The 10,167-nt window shown below is 44.1% G+C and overlaps 1 protein-coding gene across 1 annotated transcript; it reads left to right on the forward strand.

The window, feature by feature from the left end:
• Positions 1-1,340: 1,340 nt before the first annotated feature.
• LOC147898609 (zinc finger CCCH domain-containing protein 33-like) lies at positions 1,341-6,787 on the forward strand. The gene is made up of 8 exons (XM_087378970.1): positions 1,341-1,449; positions 1,547-3,152; positions 3,242-3,399; positions 3,801-3,863; positions 4,171-4,296; positions 4,523-4,858; positions 5,527-5,886; positions 6,005-6,787. Exons 3-8 carry the CDS (start codon positions 3,247-3,249, stop codon positions 6,245-6,247), a joined length of 1,281 nt encoding a protein of 426 aa, XP_087235096.1. The 5' UTR covers positions 1,341-1,449; positions 1,547-3,152; positions 3,242-3,246; the 3' UTR covers positions 6,248-6,787.
• The last annotated feature ends 3,380 nt before the right edge of the window (positions 6,788-10,167 follow it).

Raw genomic sequence — 10,167 nt, forward strand, 5'->3', positions numbered from 1 at the left:
GTGCAATAACATAACATTAATGACACTATATATGAGTTATTGAAAGTTAGTCATCATATTTAAAAGTAGGGGTGTGGTTAAAACTAGGTGCTATGTTCTAAAACATGGGAATAGTTATTTGTTGTACCATCATGCCTTAAAAAAGAAATGCTAAGAAAGGCATTGTTAAAAGTGGGTGACAAGGTAACCAAAAATGGCAAGAATTTTTGAAAATTTCCCATGTATATATTATATAAGAAGTTTGTGTCGTTTGTTGTGATGTAAAAATATTTGAGGTTATGTAGTGATATGTTGGGTAGTATGAGTTGTAGTATGTGGTGGCCTTTTCCTTAAGACTCATTTTCAAGGATGGTGTTGTTATATGTGCCCATAATATTAATAAATGTATAAATAAATAAATAAATAAATCTATAAATAAATGAACATACATACATACATACATACATATATATATATAGAGTTCATTATGTGTCATGGGGCCATATTGTTTTCTCTAGAAATGGATGCGAAAGAGAGATGATATTCTCTTGATCTCTTTGAAAAGGAAGGTAAGGGAGGAGGGTAGATTGTAAGAAGAAATGAAGGGAGTGAAGGATAAGAACTTAGATCCATGGGTTAAGTATTAGGACGTTAACAATAGAAAATGGTGGTGGGGAGAAAGGGCCACCCACGTTCATTACTGAAATCCCCATCAACAAGACTATAGAATCATTATTGTAACAACATCCTATGTACACTTGTCTAACCCATTATACAAGTCTATGCTTCGTATGGTGCCACGTGGATAGGGAGGCCGCCCAACACGTTTAAAGGCATTTTGAGCAGCTTTTTGGGGTTCGAGAGAGAGGGATGCTCTCTCTCTCTCTCTCTCTCTCTCTCTCTGCCTTCTTGCTCCACTGTTTTCAGTGAAAAGGCCTCCAATTTTGTCACACAAAAAGGCAACCCATTGATTCTCCAATTTTGTCACACATTACATATATTTGTTTTTGAAGGTTTTCTCACTGTGTTTTTGAAGACTACCTCTCTATCTCTCTAGTTGGATTCCTTGATTGACCAAATGCTTGGCTTACCCACACGTATTCTTGCGCGGTCAAATTCGCTCTCCTTCCTGGCTACTGATTGGTTTTGTGGCCAATTCCCTGTCCAAGGAGGTCTCTCTCTCTCTCTCTCTCTCTCTCTCTCTCTCTCTCTTTCTCTTTCTCTATTTCATGGGTAACCGTTTTCACCAAAGTCTCCCGGTTTTCAAAATGCGTTTTTGACAATTGTTTTGTGGCTGAAGTGTTTTTCAATAAGACCAGTGGTTCGAGGACGAAATTATTGAAGCAATGCAAGTTGGGCTTTGTATGGGTGTCTCTGTTTGCTTTTGTGGGTAGTTCTGGCTCTCTGTGGATTTGCCTTTGTGGGCGTGGGCGAACTGAACTGTCTATATACTGACTTCTACACAAAATGGTAATTTCTGGGCGAAGTGATTGAAGCGAAGGCTCTACAAGTTGTGGGTTTGTGGGACTCTGCGTTTTCCTCTCATCATCTCGAGTTTTTTGTGCAGCAACATCCCCTACAAAACAAAAGGAAGGAGCAGGAAGACGATGATCCTCCTCCTCCTCCAACTCCTCACCTGCAGGAAACTCAAAAGATTCTTATACTTTGAGCTCGCCTTTTGATGTTCTGTGCTTGTTTGCTTGCTGCATTCCGGCACCCAACAACTGTTTGAAAAAGCTGTGTTTGGCTTTCTTCCTCCATTGATGCTCGATTGCTAAATTGCTTGGCCTTCTTCCTCATCATCCCTGGCTTTGATCTGCTTCCAAGAGACTCGGACTTGCAGCAGGGAGACGTGGGCTTGCTCTGCTCATTCCTGCAAACTTGATGATGATGCTGATGCTGTGATGATGCTTGCTGAGGAGAAAATAAGAAATTCTTGCAATTCTGCCTCTCCAGCATCTTCTTATTCTCTCTCTTTCCCACATCGCTTTTCTGCCTTTCTGCAAGGGTTTCTGTGAGTGTTTTTGTGTGTGGGCGTGCTCTTCTTCTGCACCCAACGACATGACCTCCTGCTCCCCATCGCCAGACTCCCATAAACCAATCACAACCCTTCCTCCTGGGCAGATCTTCAGCTTTCTAAGACCGCACGACAATCTAAAAGCTTCGCCTCTTCTTCTCCATTTCTCTCCTGTGTCTTTCCTTCGAACCCCAGATAGCTCAATTGCCTTGAACCAGCCTTGCCTGCCTCCACACAACCGCCTTTTGTACCACATCAGAGACCCGCTTCTGTGCTTGAGCCTGCCCACCCTCTCCAGTCGTTGAGCTGTGGTTCGAAGATCCAGTAGTGTAACCAGTCGGTGGCCAGACGACTGTCCTTTAAGCTCGTTGCATCCGCAGCTCCTACCATGCAGACCAATCACTGCTAGTGCCCGCTGCGACGGCATGACACATGGAATATGATGCTCCGCTTCAATGGCCGTGCTCATTTCTCGGAGCTCAGTCATGCCGCAGTACAGTTCTTTCGGCTAGTGCGACTGTGTCCTCGTACGAAGGGTAGCGGCTGCAATATGCCTTTCCGTCGGTTGCAGATGTGCAGCGCAGCCCGGGAGGTAAATTGCGCACGCCAATTTTTCTGTTCGAGTACCAACTTCCTCGCATCCTTCCCTTGCAACAAGACGAAGTACATTGGCAGCTATTATCATCTGAAGATCAAGGTTCTACATCGGATGATGTCTGCTCTTTGGGTGGATGCCGATTCGCTAGAGCGCTAAAACGACTGCAAGAATAATGATATCGTGTGGAACAAGCAAAAGCACGAGATCAAATCAAAGCGAAGATTGGACCGACATCTGCAAAGTGGACATGATTTAACGATAGCTCCGCACCCTGCATGAGCGAACGGAGTAGCCCAGTCCGGCGATGAAAATTAACAATCGAACAGTCTGACCGGGTTGTTGTGGGTTGCATCCATTGACAGCCTCCCACCATGGATTGCATTCATTGACGTCTTCACTCGACTGCTTTCACGCCGCGTTTTGGTTCCTGTGGGATAATCGATCCACCATCCGCTAGATTGGGGATCTCGCCGACTAGTGAATATTAGCTTCCAAGTCACCGAAGCACCCTTTCCACGGAAATGACGAATCCCTCCTGAAAAACTTCTCATCTAGAAGGTAAAATTTCAAATCTCAATGCCAAATTAACTGATTGCTATCCCAGCACGTTTTTGATGCGTGATAACATCTGAATTGCCGCTGTGCAGAGTCAATGTGGTGGATGAATCCAGAGACCCAAGCCCAGGCAATGGATTCACCCTACCCAGAGCGTCCTGGGGAGCCAGATTGCGCATACTACATGAAAACGGGCCTTTGCGCATTTGGCATGGACTGTCGGTACAATCATCCCCCCGATCGCACTTTGGTGAGACCTTAGCCCATGCATAATTGCTTCAAGCTTAGAATTATTATACGGCAGCTCTTGCAGCACACAAAGATTTCAATTGTTTTGGCAGTCCGGATGCATGGCTGATAGCTTGTAGGCCTCACAGCAAGGCAGTCCGAATTGCATTTCTTATAACTACGGAGTGTTCATTCACGTAACAATGCACCAGATTAGCATTAGCATTACTCGCAGTACGTTCACTATATATCGATGTCACCATGGAGACCATGTAATTATTTGAAAGCCTATGACTTCTGGATGAATTCTAACTTATATCACACAATCGATTTGATCCACAACTCAGAACTATAACTGTTAAAGATTAATTTTGGGCGTTTGCTGCCTCCTCAGACAAACATTTCTGAAACCTTTGCTTGCAGAGTTCAGGAGTAGACCGCAGCAGAGAAGATTACCCAGAAAGAATAGGGCAACCCGAGTGTCAGGTACTTCTTGTTCACGGAAATTAGAACCAAATCCATAAGTCATTGATTAAAAATGGCATATTTGATTACATACACTCTGAAGTTGTATTAGAGATGTCACGAGTGTACTACCTTGATAGATATCAGCAATCCTTGAAGAATGCATTAGCTGATAGCGTTACTTGGATGTAGTTCTAGTCTCTGGTTTTAGGACAGAGTATTAGAGATTTCTCGCTCCTGGCCACTCCCCGATGGTGGCATCGGGCAATGCCATTTTGGCCTCATCCTCTTGCAAATTGACAAGGGTACCTTTTGATGGCGCCTGCAGTATTATCTAAAGACAGGTAATTGCAAATTTGGTTCAACATGTAAATACCATCATCCACGGGACAAAGCTGGATCAGCTGGAAGACCTGCACGACGACTGAATGCCTTGAATCTTCCTTTACGTCCTGTGAGTATAAATTCAACTGGAAAATTTTCGGCCAGACTGTAAATCACTAGGTGGCTGTCTTCCATGAAGACACGAGAGCAGAAGTGTTGAATTTGCCAGTTGAATCCAACGTGATTTTATTTAACTTGATCGATTCTAGTCCGTGGATTCATTCTTGTAACACTGATTTGCTGCGTTTGCCTACACCTGGCATGAGAATTATGATTATGATTGTGTTATCCTACAGGCTGAGAAGGATTGTGCATTCTACATGCGGACAGGAACTTGCAAGTATGGTGCAACATGCAAGTTCAATCATCCACAGCCAGTTGGGGCAGGAGGTGGAGCGGTCGCATCGATGCCTGGCTCTCCATTCCCAGGAGGGGGGATAGGGTCGACACTGCCAGCAACACACATGTATAATCCCACGGGTTTTAATCAGCCATGGCAGGTAGCTCAGGCCAGGCCTCCTCTCATCACATCTCCACGCACCCCCGGGCAACCTAGCTTCTCTCCCATGCAGTTTCTTCCCGCCGGCCGTCAAGGCCTAGTACCAGTACAATCTGGTTGGAATGCATATCCGGTAAAATGTCTTCTACTTCTTTCAATCTCAATGCAGATGTGATTTTCTTGCGAAGATGAGAGTTCACAACCTCACTCCGATGGTACATTACAACATCCAATCGTGGACGTGCTTTTGATTTTCATGTGAGATGCATCGGCAATCATGCAACATCTAATGCCTTTACGTGTATTGTGGGTTCATTAGTACTTGTGTAGGTATTTGTTGCGGCCCGAGTATTCTTTGTAGTGAACGAGTCGAATGGCATGAAGAATGTTCCTTAGTGTTTTATTTTTCGACTGTCGAAAGATACGTGTTAGGACTCTTTAAACAGTTCCATTGGATCTGTAATTCTCAAGCTTCTCATCTTGACAACTAACGAATATTGGTTACAGCTTGCAAAGCCTAGGACTGCTAGAACTAATACGTAGTGCCATCATTTTTTAAAATGCCAACTCGTCTTTTACCTTCATGGTGTTAGCCTAATCATGGTGTGGAGGGATCATTGAGGGCTATGTGGTCACTGACATTCCTAAGTCATGGCCGAGTTCTATTTCGTATCTGACCATCTCATTTTCTGATGCTACCGGTAATGCTCTGATTGGCATGTAAGACAAAGTGCGTCATTAGCTTAGAATTAGTTCAGTGTTTTGTACTAGTCTCATGGTTACTGCTGTGTGCATTTGCAGCTGAGCCCTGGCCACTTCGTCCCTTTTGATTTTGATCTACAGCAGCAAGCCTCAATGCAGCCAACGAACTATCTGACATATGGAGCAGCTCCACCAACGCAAGATCCACTTGCCCTAAGTTTCCCTGCGTTTTCTCCATATCTGGCAGGAACATCTGCTGTGGCCTTTCCAATGGCTCCGTCTTCACCATCTGGGCTAGTGGAAACAGTTTATCCGGAGAGGCCTGGTCAGCCTGATTGCCAATACTACATGAGAACAGGCGAGTGTAAGTTTGGGAGTACGTGCAGATATCACCACCCGAAAGAGAGGAATGCAGGCTCAGGCATTGCTTTTGGTCCAACGGGTCTACCTCTGCGTCCGGTAACATTATGTAGTGTATTTAATTGTTGCCTTTTTATAGCTTCGGTTTATGTGGATGCACTGTGCGGAGCATTGATCTTTCTAATGGAAATCTTCGTGTCTCCATGATATTTAACAGGGCGCTCCGCCGTGCACTTTCTTTGCTCGACATGGATTCTGTAAATTTGGGCCTACGTGCAAGTTTGATCATCCTTTTCCTGCTTTCCCTACGGTTGCTGAAATGCCTGTGCTTTCTCCGGTGCCCATGCCTTCGGGCACTTCAAGACTTCAACAACCTCCACGGCCAAGGCAGCAATTCCCCTCGATGCCGGAGCCAGAGATTAATCCTGGAGCTTCAGCATCCACAGATGACGTTCTCTGAGAATGCTGAGCTTGGGCTCTCTACTTGGGGGGAGAGCAACTCACTCTGGGACACTAGCAGCAACTAGGAATCACTCGGCACGATTCACATGCCGTGCAACGGACTCCAGCTCGCAAAATTTTCGCCGTCCCAGCTGTAAGTAGCTCATCTTTTTAGTTTTAGGTTGGAGATATTCTGATGAAGATTTCTGGACATTCCGGATTTCCAAGATCGCAAAAAGCGAGGCAGCTTAGTACCACCCAGTTGGCAAAACACCATTGAAAGCATCGAGGCCACTTTCGCATAGGTTTCTGAGGAATGGGCGGCTTTCCTACGAGTAAATGTATGTTGGAGCCAAGGTAAGAAACTTGCAATCAGATCAATAGGGATACGAAGAAACAGTAAAAACCGATTTTTTCTCACATTGGATCATTTGCGGTGAACTGATGGAAAAGGGGTCAATTGGTTTTTGGAATGACGGATACATTCTATTTTACGCTGTTTCCGGACTGCTTGGAGCAAACTTTTTGTCTCGGAAGTGGCATTTGACTTGAGTTTTATATTGAACGCTGTGTGGCGGCTTTTCTTCTTATTTTACGAACGTCGAAGCGAAGAATTACTAGAAGAGGCAGCCACACCGGTAGTACAAACGTTTTTAAAGTAACAATCGTCATTAAAAACCCTGCTACAGGCGTGCACGGTGCATGCGCTGTTGTTGCGCACTTTCTTAGTCTTTTGTGACATTTATGTGTACACTGATGTGCGATGAGACAGACTGGTGACGGCGAGGGGATCTTTTGAACGATCAGTGCGGATAAAGAATCGGTAAGTAGAGCTCCGGGGGTCCTGGGGTATTGAGTGGCAGAGACGCGAGAGAACGTGAGATGCGATTATTATATAAAATACCAATACAGTAGGCAGAGAAGAATTGTAAAATATAGCTTTGGAGGCAGCCGTGCGTGATGGTAGAGGTGAGACTACAACATTGCAGCTTGTAAAGTAGATGGAAAATGTGGGGCTTGTGGGAAGAAGCTGCTGTAGGGAGGATGGCGAAGGATGATACCTTATTATACGTGGGAAGCAGGCTGGAACCTGGAAGAAAGCTGCTGGGTGGAGCGTGGAAGAAGGAGACTGGTAGTGATGGGCGTAGGGCAACAAACAAGAGAGTGTACGAGAGAATCGTGGAAGAACGACAACCACGATTCGACTGGATGGTGAGTACTGGGAGCTGCTGGCACTACGGAAGCCAACAGAAATGATTGGCGACTGAGAGCTACAGCAAGCCTGCAAGAGCATCGGAGCGTGCTTGCTACTGGCGATGGAGATGGCGATGGCGATGATAGCTGCCTTCGATCAGAGATGCAGCGCAGGAAGAAGCAATTCTTCCATAGCCAAATGTGGGAAAGACTTCGAGAGAAAGCGAGGCTGCTGGTTAGATTGAAGTGATGAATCTATGGCGATGAAGCTAGCTAAGCTATGGCGATGGGAGCTAAGCAGCAAAGCTATGGCGATGACTGCAGTTGTTGATTGCAAGCTGATGCTGCGATGGTTGTGAAGTGATGAAATGATGGCATTGAAGCTAAGCTATGTCGATGGAGCTAAGCAGCACAGCAATGGCTTCGGCAACTGTTGCTTCAAGCAACAGATCTGTTTGCATAAGCCATCGCCATAGCTTTGCAAACTGACCAGTTGCAAGCAATTACAGCTGCCATGGCCATAGCCATAGCTTTGCTGCTTAGCTCCCATTGCCAACCATTGCAGCCATCGCCATCGCCATCGCCACAGCTTTGTAAAAAAGCTATGGCTACTGGAGCTAAGCAAGCAGCAAAGCTATGGCTATGGCAGCTGTTGCTTGCCCATTTGTCTGATCGTGAAGTGCATGTCAAGAGATTTGTAGGGAACATCCACGAATCCATGGCGACCGACCGCTTCAATGCAGAATTGCAGATTGTGCTTCTTCTCATCGTTCGCAATTCCACATCCGATCCTCTCAAACTTTTTGTTTGTGATTGGATGCCACGAAAACCTCAGATACGTCAAAGATCGATCATCGCACAGCCTTTTCTCATTCTCACATTCTTTGATGAACTTTCCCTCAGTTTTCATTGCTTGCTTTTCTTTTTACAGCTGCGTCGCAAATACTTTTCAATCGATGTATCCGATCCGCAGAGCAGCTGCTCTATCATTCATCATCATTGTCCTCTCTCACCACATCTCCCGCATTCAAATGCATTGCCGTGATCGTAGATACGTTTCGATTCGAAGCTCATTCTCTCTTGATTCATTAAAACATCTCTGGACACTTCAGATGCGGTCGAATTCCCGATTGCGTCTCTGTCAGCGTGGATGATGAACTCGATCGTTCATAGAATCTGTAGATTGCAATACATATTCGATAAGTTCTTCCGAATTCCGGCCTGCCTGCAAAATGCTTTACCATTTCTAGCATTTTGTTGATCTGAGAACAGCAACAGACACCGCCGGGACAGTGCCCAGTATCCAGCACTTGAGTTTAGCTTGCACAGAATTTGATTTTGGAGCAAATGTTTCGTTCTGTCTGCGCTCTGAAATCAATCACAAGTGTTAGCAATTTGGGAGCCTCGATTGTTGCTGCGTTTTGCAAGTGATCACGAAACCCGAATCTTGTAGGAGCGGCCATCAACTCGTTTACAGACACGAACCACATGCAGCGCATGAGTTATAATACTAAGCCCGTGAGCGCCTTTATATTTCTGCCCCAATGGCGAATGAAGCTCTTGTATTAGGATGAGAGCTCAGAGTACCTCATAATCTTGTAGCTTGGATTTACACTTTTCCCAAACGTAATTAGAGGCTTAGATTTTACTTACAAGCACACCACTCTTTCCTCTCTCTCCATTATCGTTCGTCCGTCCATGTTAATACTCTCAAAGTCGTTCTACTTTTTTCCCTACAATGTGAAGTTTTCCTCTAAATGGGCATTACCAAAGTGGAGTTGAAGGCGTCCTTTTATCAATGATATCACCACTATTAAGTATTATAAACGTACGAGTCTTAATTTGTCTTAGTATTTTTGTTGACATGATGTCTAGAACATAGTAAAGCAAAGTTCAAGTATGACTTTTTGACAAATTCCACTAATATTAATGGGCATAGCTCACTTTATGCTCCTTGAGTATTTCTTCATTGAAAGTCTTACAGAGTCTTAATAGGGATTGCCTAAGAAAGATGTACTATAATACATTATTGGATAGTTGTGATTCTTCAAAAACTTTACCTTCAACTTGTAATTGGCAATTCCAAAACATCTTCAAGCACAAAGGACTACGAAGAAATACCGCAAAGAAGTAACAAATAGAGGTATGAAGATGTGAAATACATATTCTGTTACATAGCAAAGAAAGACCTCCATGTATTGTCATTGTTGGATCAATGAATTCTTGTTTGTATTTTCAATGAGGAAAAACATATTGATTACATGAATTCTTGTTTGCATCTATGAGGAGGAAGATGTCGAGTACATGTTTACCTATTTGTATTCGAGCTTATGGTAAGGCCTTCATGTATTGCATTTAATTCATCAATGTTGGCTCGATGTTGGCAGGCTAAGACAACCATAAGCTCTTACTCATTAGCATTGTTGAGCCTTGGGGGGACCACTATGCATAAACCCTATATATCACAGGCATTCAAGGCCTATTTATAAAACCCCTTATTTGTGAATTTTTAATAATAAAATGGACCCTTTTCCTATTCAATTTGTAAATTTTTTCCAAAATCCTTTATAACACCCTTTTGTATGGGAGAATATGAGAAAAAAAGAAATAAAATATGCCCTTATGTTGAACTTGCATGATAGTCATACATATAATTGAGTGACCCCCCTAAGTGTTGAGCATGATCCTTCTTCCAATCTAGAATTAGATTTAGGGGAAGATGAACTTTATGAGGCAATGTAAAGG

Source organism: Dipteris shenzhenensis, chromosome 9, assembly GCF_047967505.1.
Source record: "Dipteris shenzhenensis isolate YYH24624 ecotype China chromosome 9, Dip_SZ_1.0, whole genome shotgun sequence".
Taxonomy (NCBI): domain Eukaryota; kingdom Viridiplantae; phylum Streptophyta; class Polypodiopsida; order Gleicheniales; family Dipteridaceae; genus Dipteris; species Dipteris shenzhenensis.

Coding starts and splice junctions, on each gene's coding strand:
- LOC147898609 (XM_087378970.1), top strand. CDS start 3,247: ATGTGGTGGATGAATCCAGAGACCCAAGCCCAGGCAATGGATTCACCC. Junction 3,400..3,800: donor ATCCCCCCGATCGCACTTTG/GTGAGACCTTAG, acceptor CTTTGCTTGCAG/AGTTCAGGAGTAGACCGCAG. Junction 5,887..6,004: donor CGGGTCTACCTCTGCGTCCG/GTAACATTATGT, acceptor GATATTTAACAG/GGCGCTCCGCCGTGCACTTT.